The sequence below is a fragment of the Lepisosteus platostomus genome, chromosome 6, assembly GCF_059453375.1.
Source record: "Lepisosteus platostomus isolate fLepPlt1 chromosome 6, fLepPlt1.hap1, whole genome shotgun sequence".
Classification (NCBI taxonomy): domain Eukaryota; kingdom Metazoa; phylum Chordata; class Actinopteri; order Semionotiformes; family Lepisosteidae; genus Lepisosteus; species Lepisosteus platostomus.
Genome location: NC_142616.1, coordinates 6,962,053 through 6,986,692, shown reverse-complemented (window position 1 = coordinate 6,986,692; position 24,640 = coordinate 6,962,053). Strand labels below are relative to the sequence as shown.

General features: G+C 40.3%; 1 long non-coding RNA gene and 1 gene segment (V, D, J or C); one reads left to right on the top strand and one right to left on the bottom strand.

Moving 5' to 3' along the window:
- LOC148659960 (immunoglobulin mu heavy chain-like) overlaps positions 1-736 on the bottom strand; it is a 113,591-nt gene extending 112,855 nt beyond the window's left edge. Inside the window, 2 exon segments of the C gene segment in view lie at positions 237-546; positions 641-736. Coding sequence covers positions 237-546; positions 641-686 — 356 coding nt within the window.
- The window catches only part of LOC148659954 (uncharacterized), a 153,485-nt gene that overhangs the window by 105,274 nt on the left and 23,571 nt on the right, over positions 1-24,640 (top strand). Inside the window, exon 2 of the long non-coding RNA XR_015939337.1 lies at positions 16,908-16,961. This is a non-coding gene — a long non-coding RNA (uncharacterized LOC148659954). The remainder of the gene's footprint in view (positions 1-16,907; positions 16,962-24,640) is intronic.

Genomic DNA, 24,640 nt, shown 5'->3' with positions numbered 1-24,640 from the left:
GTTGTCTTTGTACCAGTAAATACGGCTCAGAATACTGGCTCTTGTAAAACTGTTGCATGTTATTGGTGAAATGTATAATATAAATAAGGGCAAAATTGTAGTAATAATCTAGTTCTTGATATTGCAGGAGAAATATAGATTTATATGTGGTTCTTAGAGTATGTGACGTCTTGTAACTACTGCGTATTCGTAAACAGTGACAGTTATTGTACAGGCAGTGAAGGGAACTTCCTCACTGTGGTCTTCGGGCACAGTAATACACAGCTGTGTCGTCAGACTGCAGGCTGTTCATCTGCAGGTAGACTGAGCTGCCAGACTTGGAGATTGTGAACCGGCCCTTGATGGAGTCTGCATAGCTTGTGTCAGCATCATAGTAAATGAGTGCCAGCCACTCCAGTCCCTTTCCAGAGGGCTGACGAATCCAGCCTGTTGCATAGCTGCTATCCGTCAGGGAATATCCACTGACTGCACAGGACAGCCGCAGGCTCTGTCCTGGCTTTCTGATCTCCGAGCTGGACTGGGTCAAGACCACATCACAACTGGCATCTGCAAAACCAGGAAACACAAAACAACCTCTTACTAGACATCAGAGACACAATATATACAGCAGACTTAAACAAAGCCAACAGGAAACACTCACGTTGCACAAACATCAAGACCAGTAATACTCCTGCTGAGAGACTCATGTTTGTCTCAGGACTGTGACTGTGAACCCTGGACAGACAGTACAGGTTTCCTCAGGGAGCCCCTGTTCATCTGTGTTTAATACGCCTCTGCCTCTCGCTTTGCATGAGGGATTTGCATGAAGTTTGAGAAACAGGAAGCTCAGCTCTTTTCTCTTCCATAAAATCATTCAGAGCTATAGAGACATGATCTACGATGTCTCACTTTAATGTATAAGTTTGGATATGTGTACATGAATGGGTGGGTGTATATGTATAAGATCTTTCTGCACAGAAATGTTGTTATGGTTTTTTTGTAACATCTGTTTTTTTAACAAGTTCTGTCAGTTGTTTTGCCAGTACCATATTCCTCATGTATACTACATTTATATTAGTATCGTCGGTCAATATCTGCACATTATCAGAATAGAGGACAATACTGAACCAGAGCACTGCAAGTCCAGATGAAACCTGGCTTTTCTGCAATTTGCAGAACCAATTTCCCTTTAGAAAGAACTTCTTCCCCACAGTGACAAGCGATATGTTTTTCAGATTGCTTTTCCACATTTCATCATTTGAAAGAATCTCAATGTTTAATACCTGATAGAAAAGCATAAAGAAATATTTTACACTGATTGCTTTACACAACACATCCTGTATGGTTTCTTATATAAATTATTTTACACCTTAGAATGTTGCATCTTAAAAAACATAGATTTGTCTAAATATTTTATTTTATTGATATCTCTATTAACAATTTAATAAGTAAAAATACAAAACATATTTCTAGATGTCGCTGGAGAATGTTGATTACAGGGTCATCATGTGAAAATGTGTGAAGACATTGCGCAACAGGATAGCCTATAAATTTTTTTTTCAGATTTCTTTTCAGAAATTCATATATATTCACATATAGTTTTGTTGTTTTTTCGTTGATTAACTCAAATACTCAAATAAGGAATCAGTTCTGTAATAGCTGTTATAGACTCAGTAGCAACCGTTCAAAACTGACAGTAAATTCTCGAATTAGGAGTTATTATTGGTGTCACTAATGAATTTGAATCTCTACTTCCCATGTCATGAACTTTTCATGTTCCCAATCCTAAATCAATTAAATACCTTATTATTTATTTTGTAGGGTGAACAATCCTCAGCTATCAAAGTTATTAAAAATCAGTGGAATCAATTGGAACCTGTAATGAAGTCCCAGATTCCTTTGACCCTGTTCGTGACCTTAATTAGAAACCAACCTGCTGAAGACTGGGATACGTTTGGCCTGCAACCATTTCAATACTTTGGGAGCACAGTTAAACATCAATTGTAAAGGTTGTATATGATGTTCACGGAGGATCAAAACTTTATTTGATGTGATTTTGGGACCCAAATATTTAAAGATCTCTATATGTGATGCTTTTATTATCGTTATGAAAGAGAAATACTGAAATAGACAAACTGCATAGTCTCCCTAGTATAATCACTTCATGTAGTTCCTTAAATTCAGTACAGTATGTGCTTTTTGGACCATCTGTTCACTGGACTTGATCACTGTGTCTGTAGCACAGTAATACACTGCAGAGTCTTCAGTCTTTAAGCTCCCCATCTGTAAGTACAGTGTACTTTTGGAATTGTCTCTGGAGATGGTGAATCGACCCTGTACAGACTGAGCATACATTGTACTATCACCATCATAGTTGATGTAGGCCAACCATTCCAGTCTTTTCCCAGAAGGCTGTCGGATCCAGCTCAAAGTTTTATCGGTAATCGTATCTCCATCATCATCCTGCCCAGAGCCCTGACAGGACAGTGTGAGAGACTCTCCTGGCTTTTTAACCTGAGGATCTGACTGGGTCAGAACAATGTCAGATCGGACACCTGGAAACAGAAAACAAAGTCAGAAAGTTGCTGATGGTTGCTGGAGTGGCTGTCTTTCTACTTGCGAGCAGATACTCACCTGACAAACACAACACTATCATGAGGAAAAAGCTCAATGTCTGCATTGTGACCTGTTAGCAATGCAAAGAAAGAGAACTTCGGTGTTAGCTGTCTTCCTTCTCTTGTGTGGCTCTTGTGTCAGAGGGTTAAATAACAAGGAAACTGGTAGATTTGCATAAACATCTAGGACAAAATATTTATAGAAATATGCTGTATTGTTGTGTGTATTTGTGCACAGTTTATACAGCTGCTTCTGGTATGTCAGTAATTTAAATAGACAAAGAAGGTTCAGACTCTCTGAGGATCAGAGTGGTTTGTAAATGCTGTATATTGTTCATTGCATATGATGATTTTCTTACAGTGTTGATTTGATTCGATTAAATTCAGTTCAACTCAACTCAAATACTATAATATAAAATAAAATACTTTATTCATTCCCAGGGTGGCAATGTAAGAAGGATTTATTGCATTTCTTTCAGTAAAAATATTTTGGATTCATTCATTCAATTTTAAATCATGAGTATATCACAAGGTTAAAGGTGTTGGTTATAGAACTTGGATTTTTAATTTGAGTCACTTGACAAATATATAGGAGACACACTGGATAAAATTATAAAAAGAAGTATTATCTATTATTATGTTTTTATCATGTGTTTAAAATTGCCATCCACATCTGAACAGGACTTGAATTTCATGTGAAGGAAGTTAATAAGAATTTCTAATTTCTCTGTGTATCTGTGATTATGTATGTATTTGACAAAGATATACTACATTGTCTCACAGTACCCCCTACTGACTAATGTGCATTACTGCTTTCAACAAGCAGAGCAAAGCCGACAGTCACTGTAGCCAGGAATGCAGCAGTTCACACTCAGAGTACACTTGCTTGTTTGGAAACATCTTTAAAAATCTAGTTTGAATGGAGAGAAGTGTATTGAAATTTGAACTTAATTGCTAAAACTTTCACTTTAAATATTGCTAAATGAGAAAGACCCTATAAGACAAATCAGAAAAAAAACAGTTAATATCTGCATACTGACATATGTTATGTTCTTTGACACTAAAATTACTGTTTCAATGACCCAGAGGGTAACATCTACATCTTTACATTCAGTGTCAATGGGACAATCCTTCAAGACACAATTTTGGAATCAGTTCAACTTAACACTGTTCAACTTCTACCTTAGAACACTGTAGTAATAGTTTTGGTACAAGCAGTATATCAACATCTTTTACTGCCTCTATAGCACAGTAATACACTGCAGTGTCTTCTGTCTTTTCTCTATAAATGCACTCTATCTTTGGAATTGTCTCTGGAGATGGTGATTAGTCCTAAGCACATGGGATATAATCTGTGCTTCCAACAGTATTACTGATGTCACCTAACCAGTCCAGTCCTAGGAAACTGTTGGATCAAGTTCACATAATAAACAGTATTGATATCTCCATCCTTGTCTTGTCCAGATCCCTGACAAGACAGTTTGACAGACTCTCCAGGCTTTTTAACCCAAAGACTGGACTGGGTCAGAACAATGTCAGACTGGACACCTGGAAAGAGACAAATCAGAGGTAATATCTTCAAGTAGGTAGCTGTGTCAGCATGTGTAGACTGCAAAGGAACAAGAAAAGGTTTATTCCATGCTGGAAAGAGAAGCTCCTCCAGTCCTTGGGGCTCATCATTAGGGTAAGGATGTCACGAGGCCCACCAAGCACCAGGAAACCCTACGTCAGATCACAAATCAATCCTGCCCTGCTCTGTCTTGCTAGCACATAGCTTAACTCATCAGGGATGTCTGGCCAAAGGATTTTTTTAGTATAAACTTCTTTATTCACATTAGAAATTTCCAGAGTCAAACTGTAATTCTAAATGTTTCTTTGATGTTTAGTTCACGATAGTAAATTCATATGAACTTGTGTCTGAGAATAAAAAAGGAAATTAAGTACATGAGACTGATAGAACTTATCAATGAATTTCAGGTCCTGTTTTGTGTCTGCGTGTTTCTACAGGTTACAAAGTAAGCTTCAGACAAAGGAGGGGGATCCACTACACCCAGTGCTCAAGTGCAGCCTCATCAATGTGACAAAGTGTGCCATTCTGCAAGCAGACTCACAGGAGATAAGAGGAAGAGTGAGAAACTGCATAACTCACTAAATCAAAGTGGGTCTGTAAGGTGGCCAACTCTACTCTTATATGCAGTGTCGTGGGATCTGTAAGGACCAATAGTCAGGACCTGTGTTAGAGTAACACTTAAGTTAGATTAAACGTTTTACATACAAGATGTAGAAACCACACACTTTCATTCAAATCACACAATATCAATGTCTACCACTGATTCGCTCCCAGAAGTTCCCTGAGAGGCTGAGCTTACTTTCCCAGTAGATTAAAAAACTAAAATGTAATCTACAACAGGTGTCTGTTACTTCAAATGTACTCAGGCCAGAGTCAGGAAGTAACGCAGGTCAGATTCTAGATGGTGACCCCGGATTGAATTTAGTTTTGAAATTTATAACATCATGACTGAGAATTAAGGAATAACTGTTTATTGGTCATAAATGTATATAAATATTTATTTCATGTAGGTTTCAGAACTTGGTGTGCTGGCTGACTTGTGGTCACATCACTTACATGTTCACCCTATGGAAACTCTCAGTTCAGCTGTTTGGTTTATTTTTTTAAAAGTGAAAGCCTCCACGTACTGGCAGGCTTCCTGTTTGTGAATGAAACCTGTTACACTTGAGAGTTTTTGTCAGGGCTCAGGCTTCACTTCTCTCACTGTGGGTCTTTAGCGCAATAATACACAGCAGTGTCTTCAGTCTTCAGGCTGTTCATCTGTAAGTACAGCTTGTTGTTGGAATTGTCTCTGGAGATGGTGAATCTTCCCTGGACAGACGGGGAATAGTATGTGCTACCACCACTGCTAATAGCAGCCACCCACTCCAGCCCCTTCCCAGGTGCCTGTCTGACCCAGTGCATTGCATAGCTGCTGAATGTGAATCCTGAGGCTGTACAGGTCAGTTTGTGAGATCCTCCAGGCTGGGCAACTGCAGGTTCAGACTCTGTCAACACCTGGGATTGAACACCTGTGGGAAGAAAAATAAATAATTTATTTGAAAAAAATTATTGTAAACTAATGTCAACCATTTTAACACCCATGGGAAGAAAAAACAATTTGAATTTAATCCAAATTAGCAGAAACTACTATCCTTTCTGCCATTTTTGAAAATGCTGACCTGTTAAATACATGCTTGCTAGGAGTATTGCAGTCAGAAAAGCCATTGTTGCTGGTTGAGACTGTGGTCTGTAGAGACACTTCAGTCCAGACAGTCGACACTCTCAGCTGTTTCTCCTCCAGCGCAGTGAGATAAATGAGGCAGGAAGCCCTCTGAGTTTGCATGGACTCCTCCTCATGGGATGGGCAGTGTGACACACAGCTTAAATACTGAATCACACACTGGGAAAGGAGACATGCTTTCTTAAAGATCATTGAATAACTCTCTGCATCTTTCTCTCCTGAGTGATAAAATTCAGAGATTGTCAAACTCAGGAGACTGAAACCATCTGCTCTACCAATCTGCTCACCGCAGCTTCCTTGTGCTGGATAATTTAATTTGTATCAGAGGTCAGTACAATTACTTCACCAATGACACCAATGAATCAACAGTTTTAAGCTCCTATTTCTCACTCAATGACAGTCCCTCAATGACACTCACGATGGACACACCTCTTTCCAACCAAAAACCAAGTCATGGTTATTATAAATATCAAAGTTCTGTGTATTCATGGTCTCTATAATATTTATTTTGTTGTACTACATGCAGTATAACCTTATTTTTACTGTTGCCAACTGAATCCAAGTGTCTGTTTGGCTTGGGCAGATTGGTAGAGCAGATGGTTTCAGTCTCCTGAGTTTGACAATTGCTAAAATCATCTTATGTTTATTCACAGCTGTGCTGTAGCTTATCATGCATTCTGCGTCCTCAGACATTCCAATGCAGTGACTGCCCCCTCTTGGAGCACTTTGATTAATACAGCAGTCACGCGAATTGAAGGTCTGAACACTCAACTACTAGGACTGAGACATGCGATAACAATTAAGAGCAATACTTTAATTATTTATGCATTTTAGAGAAGAGCCTTTTGTGATACCAATAATTATTTAATATTTATAAAATGATATTTTCTAAGGAATGTAGTTTTCTATACTACTTTATCAGTCATAAAGATTAGCTCAGAAATTTGAATGATAGCAAAGATGATAAAAAAACATAACTTCACAAAGATGTCAGTGAGATATGAAGAGAAGTGTAATCCTCTAGTCCTGTCTTGAGAAGTTGAATCTTCATTGGACAAATTGTCTGTGGTACTTCAAAGGATTAATGACACTACAAATGTGAGCCGGCCACTCCAGTTCCTTCCCAGGATCCTGTCTAACCCGGTGCACATAGTAGCTATTGAATATGAATCCTGAGGCTGTGCTTGTCAGTGTGAGGGATTGTCTAGGCTCTGCAGGTTCACACTGGGTCAACACAATCTCGAAGCGAACACCTGAATTCTGAAAATCAGATTTTAATAATTTTCATTCAAGCTCATCTGGAGATAAAACAATGTTGAATCCAACAGGCAATTAATGTACTTAGAGCTCAAATTGTGAGGTGAGCAGCAACAGTAGAATCCTCATTTCAATGTATTAAATTGTGACTTCCTAATGTCATTTTGTTTGCTCTCCAGACAATGAGCAATCGTACCAGGTTAATCCTTGGAAAGACTGTTAATCAATCAATTACAGTACCACTGTAGGGACCAGGTCTCTTATTCCTTAGACCAAAGTGTTATTAAAGTTTTCTAACAATCTTTGTGTGCCTTAAGGCCTTATCCAGTCAGCATAGGCATCTCACTAAATGGAGAGGAATGTGGCTAAAAAGGACTTTCTGATAAGAAACATCATAAAGCTGTATCAAAGCCTAAAGATGCAATGATATATAGAACTGATGGGCTCCAATCATGCTATAGGCTTTTTCTCCCCAAAAGCACTTCAAAGGTCACTATTCACCACCTAAAGGAAGGTTCATTAATGAGTAAGTAAACCTGATATCATCTAAGCCAGTCACCAACTTGTAATGCCATACCTGCTTTGGTTAACCACTGGATTCTAATTTCAATACTGAACTGGCTGTCTGACTTTTACAACTACGTCACTTCCAGCAGTCTGAGTAAGAATTTAATTCATTCTCAAAAATGCCAGTATGACATAGTGAGTCAGTAAAGTACAGCATTCTTCCCAAGATACTCTCTTTGAAAAAAACAAACAAGCCTTGTGCTTGGGAACCCACTTTTATTTTCTCCTGACCAACAATATAAGACATTTGGAGTCTTTCTTTTTGTCAAGATCCAAAATATAAAGCATATTCTGAGAAAAGCTATAGCTGAGATGAACCGAGTTACCCCTTTTGTCTCCTTTGCTGCAAAACATCAAAAAGACAAACCGTGCTCTAACTGATTTTACAGACTTAAGTCACCAGCACACTAACTATGGCTAAGCCCCAGGGCAAGATAAAACTTCCCTTCTCTCCTCTGTCTCTAATGTGGCGTGTTACATTGGGTACCAGCAATGGGCCCGATGTGGGTGACCAGATAACACGTAAGCCGAAAACAGGTTGATCAGTAATCCTAGTCAAAAGAGAAAGTGAAAAGATCCAAAAGCTAGGAAAACGGCATATCTTCAATATCCAAAACAAGTTCCAGGAGTCGTGGTCAAGCAGACAATCCAAAGGTCCATAAACAAGGAAGCAGTCCAGTTACAAGTAGCAAGGAGGAAACAGACAGCAGGGTTTAAATAGGCTGAAGGGGAGGTTAATGAGGCCCAGTTAACCTATGCCTCTCAGTGGATGAAGTAGGCCATAACCGTGTAGGAGCCTTCTGGTGGTTTAAATAGGCTGAAGGGGAGGTCAACGAGGCCCAGTTAACCTATGCCTCTCAGTGGATGAAGTAGGCCATAACCATGTAGGTGCCTTCTGGTGGATGGAAGTCCTTCCAACATTAAGAAACTGCAAGTGGGGTGACGAATCAGTGCAGTCCTGCACTGTCTTACCTCTGCAAAGCTTAACTCATCAAGGAAGTGTGGCCAAAGTATTTTTTGAGTATAAACTTCTTTATTTGAATTAGAATTCTCCAGAGTTGAACTGTAATTCCACAAGTTTCTTTAATGTTTAGTTCAGGATAGTACATTTATTTTAACTTGTGTCTGAGAATACAAATTGAATTTATGTATATGAGACAGATAGAACTGATGAGCTAGATTTTTATAGTCAATGTGTATTAACTCCGAAGTTATTAACTCTGAATTTCAAAGTTACTAACTTTGAAATCCCCGAAAGATTGACATTTTTAAAGATCAGCCATTTTTATCACAGCAGATCATTTCACAGATGCATTCTGTTACATTTTTTGTTTGTTATGCATGTTTTTATTTTGATATCAGTAAATTGTATACTGAATATATAGTATCTGTGTTTGAGAGACTGTAAATTATTATGCTTGATTGGTTCCTCAAGCAGTCTCACAATTCATCAAAATTTCTAATTGCTACAATAAATTAAATCCCCACTACCTACACCATGACAAAGTGCTGTGAATGACAATCAGTGCTAACTATCAGATGATAACATCCTCTGTTTCTTAAGATCTACCTTTGCATTCTACAGTGTTTAGTCATAGTCCTGTCTTATATTTTGTATTTTGAATATGCCTTTTTACACTTTCCTAGGATAGACTTGAAAGATAGCTGTTTCAACTTCACTTCCATGTTCCCCTGTGGTACTTTAATCCAAGTTTTGCCTGGTTTTGACATCTGCCTGTTGCTGGTTATGATTTTGGATTCCCATTCTGCCTGTCTGTTTTCTCAGCTTGCACCTGAGTCTAGAACTGTAAGGTTGGTCCACAGCTCAGAAAGTCAGGAATGGACCCTATGCGGGTTCCAAGGTCACAAAACTTCTTCAATAGTGAATAAGAGAAATTCAAGGCTAGGGTCTGTAGGTGAACAAACGCTCAAAGCCAGAAAGAAAAATTTATTATCAAAGGCCAGGTCCAAAGTCAGGAAACAGGCCAAAATCCAAAAACCAGATAAGGAGTACGTAAAGAAAATAAAAGACCAGGAACTGAGAACACCAAAAAATGGAAAGCCAAACCAGAAACCAACCAACAAACAAAAACTCAGGAAGAACGACAAAGCAAGTGACAAAAGCAGAAAAATTGGAAGAATACATCATAGGTGAGATGAAGAGCTCAAAGAAGTAAAAACAACACTGAGCACAGCTTGAACAAAAAGAACAGGGTTTAAAGAGGTTTGGGGAGGGGAGGTGTGGTGAGGAAGGGACACTGGGCAAGCAGGGATTGACTATTGCCGTCTGCTTGATCTGCACCTCTGTTGTGCAGATGAGAAGGCACTAGAGGTTAGGCTGCCCTCTGATGGCGAGATGCTGAGATTTCAGCCTGTAATGTTACTTTGACCATAGCCCTGTTTTCTCTCTGTTGACTTCCAGTGCAGTGGGGTTAAATGAAGTAGGAAGAGTTGAGTTTGCATGGAATCCTCCTCATGGGCTGGACCTCTTCTACAGCAAAAAACATTGCTGTAGGTGAGAGACTATATTCAGTTTGTTCTCAGCACATGCACTTATGTTAATTGAATCCTTATTTTAATAATCCAGTATTTATATTTGATATGTCACACATACAGTATGTTGTTTAGTCTTAGTAGCAAGGTCAATCGTCACCTTAAAAATATTAGGGAAAAAAAAGAAAATGTGTACAAATGTGTAACTGGATCTGGTCCTTATACCCCGTGTCTCTTCTGGCCTCCATGGGAAACAACAGGAAAGATAATGGGAAGAAACAGTGGGATAATGGGAAGACATACTGACATCTTCAAAAGGTTCACATGCGTGTCTTTTCACACTGCTGAGCAATATTGTTCTGACTTCTTCTTTTAGATATGTGAGTAGTTTGCACTCTTTTCTGGCTTTCTGTTTGTGAAGGACACCTGTTACACTTGAGGGTTTTTGTCAGGGCTCAGGCTTCACTTTTCTCACTGTGGTCTCCGAGCACAGTAATATACAGCAGAGTCTTCAGTCTTCAGGCTGTTCATCTGTAAGTACATTGTGCTGCTGGAATCTTGTCTGGAAATGGTGAATCTTCCCTGGACTGACTGAGAATAATAGATTGGAGTACTGGCTGTATGAATAAAAGCCACCCACTCCAGCCCCTTCCCAGGAGCCTGTCTAATCCAGCTCATAGCATAGCTGCTGAATGTGAATCCTGAGGCTGTACAGGTCAGTCTGTGAGATCCTCCAGGCTGGACAACTGCAGGTTCAGACTCAGTCAACACAATCTGGGACTGAACACCTGTGAAAAGAAAAGGAAAATTCTTTATAATTCACAAAAAGGATTGCAAAGATAAAACTACAGTAAAGTCATGTTTTTACCTGATAAGTAGATGATTGTTATAAAGAGTCCAGTTAGAACAGACATGGTAAAAATACTGAGATTATAGCCTGTAATGTTACTGTTATCACAGCCCTGCTCTCTGTCTTCCAGTGCAGTGGGGTTAAATGAAGTAGGAAGACATGAGTTTTGCATGGACTCCTCCTCATGGGCAGGACCTCTTCCACAGCACTTATAAAGATTCTTGCTGTAGCTGGGTGACTATTCCATTTGTCTTCAATGCAAGCAGTCAGGACGGCCTCATGTTAATTGAATCCTTAATTCACCAGCATTCATCTCCAGTATACAAAGCATTTTCTATATCTTCTCCAGTCTGTTTACTCCAAAAACAATCTTCTAATTTCTAAGGTACTTCTGACATTGCCATTTGGGCTTGAAACAAAAAAAGAAAAGAAACACACTTTTAAAATGGTACTTTAAATAAAAAACTCTAGTAAGATAACAAAGGTTTCAGAAGATCAACATCTTGATGGCCCTTTTTGAATGACTTTGCCTCATGAAATGATTTTCTGCTACAGTATGAGCACACGACATGCAAGAGTCCCGTCTTTGCAGGAGTACCAGCAGGTCTATCACCCTGGAGCTCCCAGCTGGCAGCCCCACTGGAGCTCAGCAGGTGTGAGCCTGGCCAGTATCTGGATGGGACACTCCTGGGAAAGCTTAGGTGGCTGCTGGATGAGGTGTTAGTGGGAGCAGTTGGGGGAACTCACCCTGCGGTCTGTGTGGGTCCTAATGTCATGGGGACACTATACTCTAAAAAGGTGCCGTTCTTTGGATGAGATGTAAAACCAAGGTCCTGAATCTCTGTGTTCATTAAAAATCCCAGGACGTTTCTCAAAAAAAGTAAGGGTGTTACCCCAGTGTCCTGGCCATTTCCCTCTTGCCTTTACCAATCATGGCTACTTAATAATCCCCGTCTATGAATTGCCATTATCACTCTGCTCTTCTCCCCATTCAGAGCTGATGTGTGGTGATTGTACTGGCACACTATGGTTGCACCCACATCACCCAGGTGGGGCTACACATTGGTGGTGGAGAAGAATCCCCATTACCTGTAAATAACTTTGAGTGGAGTGTCCAGAAAAGTGCTATATAAATGTAAGGAATTATTAATTGTTATCAAGATTTAATATAATTGCATTATATTTCCAGTCATCAACTTCATTACGACTGACTGTATACTAAACAAGACCAGATTATCTGCATCTCAGGGTTATTTCAGATCAGTTCCTGATTAGTGCAGGGACAGACCAGAGTCAATTTAGCCTCAGCTTTCAGTCCATGTCCTTAATGATTTGAATCAGCTCGTGATTGTTTTTATTAGACAAATTAACCAACTTTCCCCACCTCTTCTGATGCTGTTGCCTTGAAGACATCCGGAAACACACCTGCAGACCACCTCCAGAACTAGAACTGGAGACCCCTGCCCTACTTTTTCATATTCATCCAATTTCTAACTGCTTCTTCCAAATCAGGGCCACAGAGGAGCCAGAGACTCTCCCTGCAAGGGACAAGCACAAGGCAGGGGTACACTCTGGATGGGACACCTGTCCATCACAGGGCAGACACACACTCACACCAGGGCTAGATTTTCCCCAGACGTTAATCAACCTTATCAGACTGTCTTTGTACTGAGGGAGGAAACCAGAGCAGCCCGAGGTAACCCATGCAAACATGGGGAGAGCATACAAACTCTGTGCGGCTAGCATCCAATGTCCAGAACTGAACCCAGGGCCCCAGTGCTGTGAGTCAACTGCGCTAGCCATTCCATCACCATGCTGCCCATAATCTATCCTAAAATCAAAATAAAAGAACACAGGACTGCTTCAAAAAAGCAGAACAAAAGAAGAAGAGATCTTAAAATGTGGTTGACTGAATGAAAGACGTAGACTGATAATTAGCTGCTGGACCTGGAGCATTTGTATCACTCCTACATAACTCTTTCATAGTCAATAAAGTGGATTAGATCGCCCTCAGGTGGACAATGCCAAGAACTGCCTGACTACGTCAAATAAATCTAGGTTTATGCAAAAATGTCAGTGATAAATGTATTTCCTTTTTTAATAAATGTTCAATTAAATGTAATATAATAGGAAGACTTTCATAAGTCTTATAACTTTTATAACTATTAAAATGTGTTTGATTGTTATCTCCATATACCCAAAGTTAACTTGATGTTCTGTAATGTACTTCAAATATGTTAAAAATTTCATTAGTTACATTGCAAAACATGATACAGTATATTACAGTTTACTTTGTAGCTTTCTCTTCATGGAATGAAGTTGCATAATTCATAGTCTCATCATTCAGGTTCTGCAAGGATAGAATTAAAATTCTGAATTGGTTGTGTTGTGCTAAGTTTCCGCAGGAGGTATCCCCAGCTGAAACAAATTCTGTTTGCTATTGATTTAAGTTGGTGTTTGGAGAATATTCTTGTTTTACTGATCTATTTGCTGTTGATCATGACTTCAGTCTTCAGGCTGCTCATCTGTAAGTATAGTGTGCTGCTGGACCTCTCTTTAGAGATAGTTAATCATCCTTCAAAAGACTGGGCATAGTAAGCTGGATATCCTGGATATCCTTGCCAGGAGCTTGTCTCAACCAGCTCATCTCATAGCTGCTGAATGAGTATCCTGACACTTTACAGGAGAGTCTGTGAGTTTCTCCAGGCTTCTTGATTGCAGGTTCAGACTAAGTCAGTTTACTTGAGACTGGATGCCTGCAAATAACACACAAACTGTGTTCTGAGTACTTAAATCTTAAATCAACTTAAGCATCCGTTACAAACAGAGGGTGACTAAGAAAGCCAAAAGAATCACGGAATGTGCGTGTCTCACCCACTCGATTGTGAATTCACACGTCTCCCATCTTGGAGACACCTATGTGCCCCCAGGTGTAAAAGCAACAGACCCAGGAAATATTTAATTCTCACTGCAAGTACACTCTTAAACAATGCAAAGTAACTAACTTGTCTCTTGTCTCTTGTTTTTCATCTCCTGTAACACTACTGTATTCTCTTCCCTTTTGGTGCTGTTCATCTGTCATTGAGTTGTGTTTGACTGTGCCGTAAAACAAACTTCCCCTAGGGGACGATAAAGCTTGAATTGAATTAGGGTAAGTCCAGTACTGCCATAAAATGTGGATTCAATTGCTTTTTATATTGTGAAAATTGTATTTGTTTCACCCACCTTTTATAGGTCCTACAAGGAACACTGCTATAAGTGATAAAATCATTGTTACCTGTTCAGGTATATGAGAAAGCCGATCAAGACTGATGGGATAAACGGACCCTGAGCTCTGTGAGCTTGCATACGCTGAAGGGGTTGGCGCTGCTCTATACACATATATAGTGTTCGACCAAGTGTGAAACACAGTGGAGCAACCCTGATCCTAAAAGGTCTGTCTGTCAAGGTGCTGACAATCTGGCATATCGGTTCAATCATTCTGAAAGCATTAAAAATTACAGTTATATTGATATGGATCCAAACAGCATGAAAGCATGGTAGGGCAGACTCTAAGCTGAGTGTGATGCCCTGATGAGCTCCAGTGCAAAATTCCATTCCACACTCCACATGTGGAAGGAGCTTGTCAGGGCCATCTCACACGAGATCAGGCCGGGCCTATCAACCTCGTTAAGGGGACACCACAGACTATTAAAGCCCTGAGGAATCAGTCCTCAGGGTTCAGACATTGAGTCTCAGTGGTGTGTGTTGCTGCTGGTTTCTTCCCCAGGATTTCTCCAGGACTCTCCAGGACACACCCAGGACTCTCCCAGAACTCCTCCCATTCTGATTTCCCCTATTATTCCATTTATTGTTCAATAAATTCATTAAAACGTCACTGCTGAACCGACTCCGGTAATAACCTCTTCGCCACACCCAATTTTCATCTACGGGCGTGGCATAACAATGAGATGATGGCTGAGATCACAGCTTTGATCACATAAAGGGATCTCTAGCCAGGGACGAGTAAGTAATAGCTCTAAGTTCTCTAAGTACCAAAGTACAGAACAAGAACTGTGAGGGGGAGGTATAAATAAGTACAAATATAATGACTTCCTGGGATTTCACATTTCTCTATCTGTGCTATAGCAGCAGAAGTGGAAAGTTGTGCCAACACGGGCGCGCTGCTATAGACTGGTCATCACCCCTGATTGTCTGAGGGAAAAATATTTTCTGTGGTTTTCTCTGTGTCTCTGCTGGCATCAATGGAAAACATGAGGAAAGATGGGGGGAAGAAAATGAAATCACAACAATCTTCAAAGGTTGACATGAATGCATATTTACACAGCTGAGCAGTATTTTCCTAACTTCCTCTTAGTAGTGTAGGTAATTGCTGCGTCCAACAAGGTGTACAGAAGAACAGAACAAGAACTGTGAGGGTGAATACAATTAAATTATAGAATTATAATGAAATTATAGAATTGCACATTTTTGTTGGTATTTAGAGAATAACAGTGGAAAAAAACAATCAAATATTTTGAAGCTGATCTTTAGAAAGTACTTAGACTGGAAACACACTGTCAGCATGAACCACATCATCCTTTATTAATACAAGGGCCCTTTGTGCAGCAATGGAGAGCTCTGTCATGACTGATTAGCTTAGCTTCAGACAGACATCCTATCCAGTTTCCTGGGTTTGTGATCCTGTCCTTGGTCAATACCATGTGTTTGCCTTTTGCTGCCCTGGATCTGGATTTGGAATTTCTCACTGCTCTGTGAGCTGAAGAACCTCAGGCAATCTCATTGCTCTTCCAGTCCTGCATAAACAGCACCATCATGTCCGTAGCGTGATCAAGCCTAGTGTAAGTTGGTGGAGAGGTTTGATTAAATTGGTAGGTTTTGCAGGCATAACTCGCCTGACAGAGGAGAACAATAACCTATCAGGAAGGACGGGGCTGTGTGCCCTGCCCCCAGCCTTTAATGAGAATCATCTAGGAACCATCTGGAAGGAAAAAGATGAAGTGGAAAGAGGGATAAAGAAATAAAATGTGCATTAAATCTGCAAGACCCATGATTTCAGTTGTTTGATCAAAATATTCTAATGATGAAACAAGCTGATGAGTATAAAAGGATAACAGTGCAGGATTGGAAGAGCCGCGGTTAACACCAGTAAAACCCGTTGCTCCTGTTTGAGGGAGCAGAGACGCTGGCCTGAGGTCAGCCTGGAGAGAAGACGAAAGAGAAACACCACTTTACAGTGAGGTCCAGGCCAAACTAAAAAAGAAAAGAAAAGCCGAGGTTGACAGTGGGGTCCAGAGGAAAAAGATACTCCACTATGTCACTGAGGTACTGTATGAACAAGGGATAACTGCTGCAATGGCGATGTTGAGGTAGAGGGATGGGTTTTAGAAAAGATGTGAGCAGCGCAGTGTTCTGTCTGTGAGGTCTTACACACAGGAAAGAGGAAGTTCCAAAATCATAATTTGACCTCCTCTCAAACTTCTGTTCAACATCATCATATTTATATGGAAGTTGGAGGAAGTGGGTGAGATTAGGGATTGACCTCCTCCCAAAGTCCAGTTTAAAAACTCATTTAATGCTATTCAATCTCATATTCGCTGCTTGGCTTTCAAAAATATTGTTGTTCAGATGTTTATAAGATGTTTACAGATGTTTATTTGTGATTTGTGATTTTTGCATTTTTGTGATTTTTGTGAGCTCACAGAAAAGACATTTCATTGCCAGCAACTACTGCTGCTCGCCGTATTGCTGTGCATTTGATAAATAAACTTTGATTTGATTTGATTTTGATTACTGTGGTGCCAATAGAGGCTTAATGCTGAGAGTAGGTTTTTGTAAGGCCTCTTGGTTCAGTCGTGTCACTGTGTCTTTCGAACAGTAATACACAGCTGTGTCTTCAGCTCTCAGGTCGTTCATTTGGAGACAGTGAAACGTCCTTGGACTGAAGAGGCATAATACTTGCTGTTGCCTTCATTAGCATACCTGGCCAACCACTCAGGCCCCTTCCCAGGAGCCTGTCGGATCCAGCCTTTCCAGTAGCTGCTTATGGAAAACCCTGACACCTGGCAGGACAGTTTCAGAGACTCTCCTGGCTTCTTCACCTCTGCAGAGGCAGGTTGGGTCAGTGTGATGCTCGACTGGGCTGTAACAGCTGTGGAAACATACAGACATCAGCTCAGGGCTCACCATTCTGAATGAGGCTCATAAACCAAGATACACAGAACAGGAGGGATTTTACCTGAAAGTCCCAGCAGAAGAAAACCCAGGACACTGAGGTGATTCATGCTATAAAACTGGACACAGTCTCTCTCCTGAGGAACTGCAGCTTCACTGTTAGAGAGTGAGGATGCAGTCAGTTATATACAGGAAACAGATGGTGATTTGCATGAAATGCAAATAATCATGAAACTGTTATACTCCTTCAGCTGATGCTTACTACTACTTATTATGCTCCTAAATTCTTGTCCTCTTCATCTGTTATAAAATAGACCAATTTTGTTCATACTCAGTGCATTCAGATTGAAAATATTCAACTCAAAATGTATCTCATTGCTGACTGTGGCTTCCCATTAGATACATTGATGAAGGGTGAGGATCTCACAAAATAGGGATTCAGGGGCTACATGATTTTATTTTGTCTGGGAAATTGACATAAAAGTTGATTTACTGTATTATTGACTTCTTCAATCTATTTGTAAGGGTATGTTTGTTTTTCATTTTTTGTCTAGATTATAGGAATGATTGATTACAATATGTATATTAATTTTTTTAGATCATTTTGAGAACAACACTTTACTGCTGTTCTGGACTCTCCAATGCTGTGAAATACTATAAATATATAGTATGTGTGTGTATGTATTATTTAACTATGCAAGATATGTGTAGTTATACAACCTGCACTTACTCTAACTACAATATATTTCACCTCCTGTGAAATATCCATGTGCTTGACAATCAGTGCCCTCTTTATTATGTGAGTTAATGAAGATGCTGCACGTGGAAATTCTGTAGTGCTGTTCTATAGAAGCAGTTGTGCTGTATTGTGTAACTGCTACACCCTAGTGGTTCATAAGTTCATGGTAATAATGGCCACACTACAGGACTGTGGGAAATCAAGATTTTTTGTGGGTTTTTTTCGCAATAAAGTATACATCTTAGACAGATACACATTTTCATCTCTTCATGTTTTGTTATATCTTTGTCATGGTGTGTGAATGTGTTGGGAGGATGCATATTGGTATTGGTTTTATGTTGTATATTTGTATTGTACTGTATGTCTTTAATTGTAAGAGTTCAACAAATAATAATTGCTTACACTTAAGCAAGTGTAAGCTTTGAATGGAGTGGACACTCCACTCAAAGCACTTTACAGGTAATGGGGACTCCCCTCCACCACCACCAATGTGCAGCATCCAGCCATAGTGCGCCAGAACACTCACCACACATCAGCTGTCAGTGGGGAGGAGAGCAGAGTAATGAAGCCAATTCATAGAGGGGGAGTATTAGATGGCCATGATGGGTAAGGGCCAAGGGGAAATTGGGTTACACCCCTACTCTTTTCAAGAAACACCCTGGGATTTTTAATGTCCACAGAGAGTCAGGACCTCTGTTTTACATCTCATCCGAAGGACGGCGCCTATTTACAGTATAGTGTCAGTAAGAGCCCCCTGCTGGCCCCACTAACACCTCTTCTAGCAGCAACCTTGGTTTTTCCCAGGAGGTCTCTCATCCAGGTACTGACCAGACTCACACCTGCTGAGCTCCAGTGGGTTGCCAGTTGTGAGTTGCAGAGTGATATGGCTGCTGGGTATACAAATATCCCATGCAAGTACAGTAATTGTTATGTTAACAATTTATTAAACTTGAATTACAGAGACAGGAGATCTCTCAAGTCTCATTAATAGATTCACATTGGGTGTCTAATTACAGAATTAAAAGGGAACTACAACAGTATTTTTTTCAGGATTAGAAAGAATTGGCATTGATGAGTAAATTTCAAACCACAATGAAAGTTAAATGTACGCAGTATGGTGTAAAAAATCTAATTTGCATAACAAAAAATAATAATTTTCCAGATACGTGCGGCGCCATATTCTGCAATTCAGAAAGAGGTAAACAAACTTTCAGTGACATGAAGCAGCTCTATTACATGTATTAACAAGGCTGCCTGTTTGTAATCTCTTTTGTTTGTAATACTTGTTTTTGGTTTGATAAAAATAAATTATACACTCAATATATAGAATCTGTGTGAGAGACTGTAAATTATTATGCTTGATTTGCTCCTTAAAGTCCTCAAGTACTCTCAAACTTTATTAACTGTGACGCATGCATTATCCTGTTTTTTTTTACAACTTTATGGTAGATCTAGGATTACAGCTGGACTGGGCTACCAGTCTTCATGCAGGCTGACATCTTCTCCCCACTGGTTTTCTCTGGGAGTACCACTTTCCTGCTGACTAGGTTAACACATGTCTCAACAGCATCCCTGTGAGTGTGTGTGCACTGTAATGAGCTGAGATCTCCCCATAGCTCCTCCTGGTGGATAATTTCATAACAAAAAACATTACAACTTTGAGGTCCTGTTTTGTGACCATGTGTTTTTACAGGTCACAGAGTAAGCTTTAGACAAGGCCACTGTGTTGAAGCGCAGCCTCATTAATGTGACACCCTGTGCCTTTCTGCACCAGCAGCCCCAGCAGGATACAAGGGGATGAGCGAGAAACTGCTTTACCCACTGAATTAAAGAGGGACTAGAAGATGGCCAACTCTACTCAAATGTACAGTGTCCTGAGAGGTGTTTTAGCTAGGATTCAGGACCTGTGTTAGAGTAACATTTAAGTTATATGTTACTCCTTTTTAAAAATAAATGTGGAAACCACAAGCTTTCATTCAAAACACACACAGCCACAGTTAATAAACCACTATCCACCACTGATTCCCTGCCAGGAACTCCCAGAGAGACTGGGCTTGCATCCTTGGTAGATCAGAAAACTGAAATGTCATCTACAACAGGTGTCTGTTACTTCATATGCACTCAGGCCAGAGTCAGCAAGTAACCCAGGTCAGATTCTATATTGTGACCCTGGATAGTATTTGTGTTGACATTCATAACATCATGACTGTGCATTAAGAAAACTAGATGACTGTTTATTGGTCATAAATGTATATACATATTTATTATATATAGGTTTTAGAACTTGAGGTGCTGGTTCACTTGAGGTCACATCACTTACATGTTCACCCTATGGAAACTCTCAGTTCAGCTGTTTGGTTCAATTGTTAAATAGTGAAAGTCTCCATGTACTGTCAGGCTTCCTGTTTGTGAATGAAACCTGTTACACTTGAGGGATTTTGTCAGGGCTCAGGCTTCACAGCAGTGTCTTCAGTCTTCAGGCTGCTCATCTGTAAGTACAGCTGATTTTTGGAATTGTCTCTGGAGGTGGTGAATCTTCCCTGGACAGACTGGGCATAGAATGTTCTGCCCCCACTGCGGTCAATGTAAGCCAACCATTCCAGCCCCTTCCCAGGAGCCTGTCTGATCCAGCCCATGTAAGAGCTGCTGAATGTGAATCCTGAGGCTGTACAGGTCAGTCTGTGAGATCCTCCAGGCTGGACAACTGCAGGTTCAGACTCAGTCAAGACTTGGGTTTGAACACCTGTGGGGAAAAAAACAATTTTCAAAACCCTTGTAAACGAATGTCAGGTAGCTAAACAGCTGTGGCAAGAAAAAATTAGCTTGATTTTGATTAAAATCAGCAGACACTGCTATCCTTTCTACCATTTGTGAAAAGTCTGACCTGTTAAATACATGCTTGCTATGAGTATTGCAGTCAGAAAAGACTGTGGTCCTTTAGAGACACTTCAGTCCAGACAGTCGACACTCTCAGCTGTTTCTCCTCCAGCGCAGTGAGATAAATGAGGCAGGAAGCCCTCTGAGTTTGCATGTGCTCCTCCTCATGGGATGAGCAGAATGATACACAGCTTAAATCACACAGAGGGGAAGGAAACCTGTTTTCTTAAAGATCATTGAATCATTCTGCTTCTTTCATACCTAAATGATAAACCTCAGCAACGTAGAGAATGACAGTTACTTTGTCCTGGATATTTTATTCGTACAGGTCAGTCCAGTCACTTCTCCACTGACACCAATGAATAAACAACTTTACTCTCCTACAGTATTTCTACAAATCAGGCAATGAAAGGCTCTGCTGTTCTCATGATGGACAAGTTATAACTATTATTATAAATATTAAGGTTTTAGTCTGTGTATGCATGGTTTCTTAAATGCTTATTTTGTTGTAGTACATGAAGTATTAACTTATTTTCAATACTTTACCATACTTTAATTATATATATATATTAGAGAAGTGCTTTTTTGTGACACCAATAATGATTTTGCTTTAATATTTGTAAAATGTTATTTTCTAAGAAATGTAGTTTTCCTATACTACTCCGTTAATCATAAAGTTTAGCTTTAGAACTTCAAAGGGTAGGAACGATTATATACAATAAACATACCTTCAAGATAGTAGTGAGAGATATGAAGAGCAGTGCAGTGCTGTTATCCTGTCTAGAGGTGGTGAATCTTCATTGGTCAGGTTGTAGTATTTCAAAGGATTATTGACACTACAAATATGACCCAACCAGTCCAGTTCCTTGGAACTGAATGTGAATCCTGAGACTGTACATGTCATTATGAGGGATTCTCTAGGCTCTATAATTGCAGGTTCAGACTGGTCAACACAATCGGGGACTGAACACCTCAATTTTTATTGACCTCAGATTTTAATGATTTTCTTTCAAGCTCATCTGGAGGTAAAACAATACTGAATCCAATCGGAAATTAATGTACTTAGAGCTCAAATTGTTTATTGTGAGTAACAACAGTATAATCCTCATTTTAGTGTGTTACATTATGACCTCAAAATGTCATTTCTATGCTTGGCAGTCAATAGGCAATCATACAAGTTCCCCTGCTTATAAGAGTATTCTTTGGACAGACAGTCAATCAGTTACAGTACAACTGTAGAGACAAAGCCTCTTGTTCACTTAGAACAAAATATAATTAAAGTTTTCTAATAATCTTTGTGTGCCCTGACCAAGTCAGCATAGGTGTCACTCTAAATGCAGAGAAATGTGTCTAAAGAGGCCTCTCTGATTAGAAACATTTTAAAGCTATATAAAAGCTGAAAGATCTATAAATATAGAGTAGAGGGGCTCTAACCAGGCCTTTCCTTATTCCAAAAAGCACAGGTCAAAGGTCACTATTCATCACCTCAAGGAAGATCAACTAATGAGTCATCTAGGGTTGGTACCAGTACTAAACCTGATAGCATCTGAGCCAATCACCAACTTGTAATGCAATACCTTAAAATCAAGACCCCATCTCATTTTGTGGCTAAGCATTGGCTACTAATCACTACAACTGAACTGTCTCTGATTTTTCCAAAAATGGTGACTTCAAGCAGTCCGAGTCAGGATTTAAACTTTTCTGCAAGACAACAGACTGCAATGATAACACTGTAGCGGCGAGGCTTAATAATAAGGCAGAATTAAGTGTTCTGAGCCTTCCCAAATGAGGCCCCATTTCTCTGTTCATCTCTGTGGTGCAGCCACAGAGAAACTATTCATGCAAGATGTTTTCTTTTGATAAGGACAGCTCCCAAAGGGGGATGCACTTAGCTAAGCCTGGCTATCATGATCAATGGTCATCCATTGGCGCCTATCTGTCTAGGGAGTGCCAGTTGGACATCTGGACTGCAAGACAACAGACTGCAATGATAACACTGTAGCGGCGAGGCTTAATAATAAGGCAGAATTAAGTGTTCTGAGCCTTCCCAAATGAGGCCCCATTTCTCTGTTCATCTCTGTGGTGCAGCCACAGAGAAACTATTCATGCAAGATGTTTTCTTTTGATAAGGACAGCTCCCAAAGGGGGATGCACTTAGCTAAGCCTGGCTATCATGATCAATGGTCATCCATTGGCGCCTATCTGTCTAGGGAGTGCCAGTTGGACATCTGGACTGCATTACTAAGTGTCAGGAGTAAGTGACTCATATCTCACCTTGATCAACCAATCAGGGACTGGTAGGGCCGAGTAACCCACGTGGGACTCTGATGCCCATGGAACTTTCAGCCAATCAATGAGCTGAAGTTCCTCCAGGTAAAAACAGGCAACACAGAGAGCCTGTGAGATTCAACAAGATTCAGATTCAGATTCAACAAGATTCAGTAAGATTCTGGAGAGAATTCTGTGGACTGTTCTAAAGGGAATTCAAAGGAGAATTCCAGGGCAGGACGGCCCAGGAGCAGAAAGCTCCCAAGGGCAGGACATTCTCGCAGCGCGCCTCCTGACCATCCTGAGACTCAGCCCGGACAACCACGGAACGGCCAGTGTGTCCGAGTGCCAGAACTTTCCTTTGTTCTAAGAGTCTAGAGTGGAGGTTGCCAGAGTGTAACCAGCAGCAGGCCTCGTGAACAGGTCGGAACTGTGGACAGCTGAATCACTATTCAGAACTAGCTCTTCATCAGGAACGAACCGGTCCTCTTCCTGACTTGCTGGGACCCACAGTCATCTTTTCTCCTGTACACAAACTTTGCTAGTTAAAGCCAACAGTGAGCATCAGCAGCGCACCGTCGCAAGCCGCACAGCACAGCCTGGCACGGAGCCAGAGAGCGCGGATTGGACAGCAACAGCCTGCAACTGTTTCTTTGTGCCCGTAGGAGATCTGAATCCCCTGAGATTGGATGAGTATTCAACTTCACTGCATTACAGCTCGAGAATTCAATTGTTATCCCAACCAGTTGATATCAATTTAATTCCTAAGAGTTATGTACTTGTTTCGAGTATCTAATGTAGAAGTTATAACCAAGTTCATTTACGAAACGGTCTTAATGAATGATATACTGAACGTATGTCCTCTTTATATATGTAACTCTTTGTAACTGACTGAATATATACCTTTTGTATTCTGATAACCCTCTCGATAAGATCTGAGGTTTACATGCATATTCTATGTATTAATAAATGTATCCTCGTGTATTAGTACCTATGTGTGTGCGTTGTTTGAGTTATGTCGCATGGTTGGATTCTAAAGCCATCAAAAGAATCAACTTTGTGATTTACTGCTACAATTAATAATTGTCTCAGTAAATGCCCAAACCCTACAGAACTGGTGCCTTCAGAGAGCCACTACAGTTACATATTTGGCGTCCCTGAACCGGTTTTCTTACAACACTAAGCTGTATCTCACCTGTTAAGTACACGGTTGTTATAAGGAGTCCAGCTAGAGCAGACATTTTGTCACGATCGCTACTCCCCCTCTTAAGGGCACTCCAGCTCTTCCTTGTTCTGCCCCATTACCTGCACCTCTTTTAGTTCTGCCCCACCTTAAAAGCCAGACACAGGCGTCACCCCGACGCTTCTCATTGAATTCCGTTTCATGAGAGCCCTGGGTTCTGCCGCGTCTGGCTCCGTTATGTTATGCGTTACTGCATTTTATATATGATATATAATACCATTGTTAAAAACTACACAGATTCCCAGTGTTTCATGTAGAAATTTCCTGTACATGTATTGTCTCTTC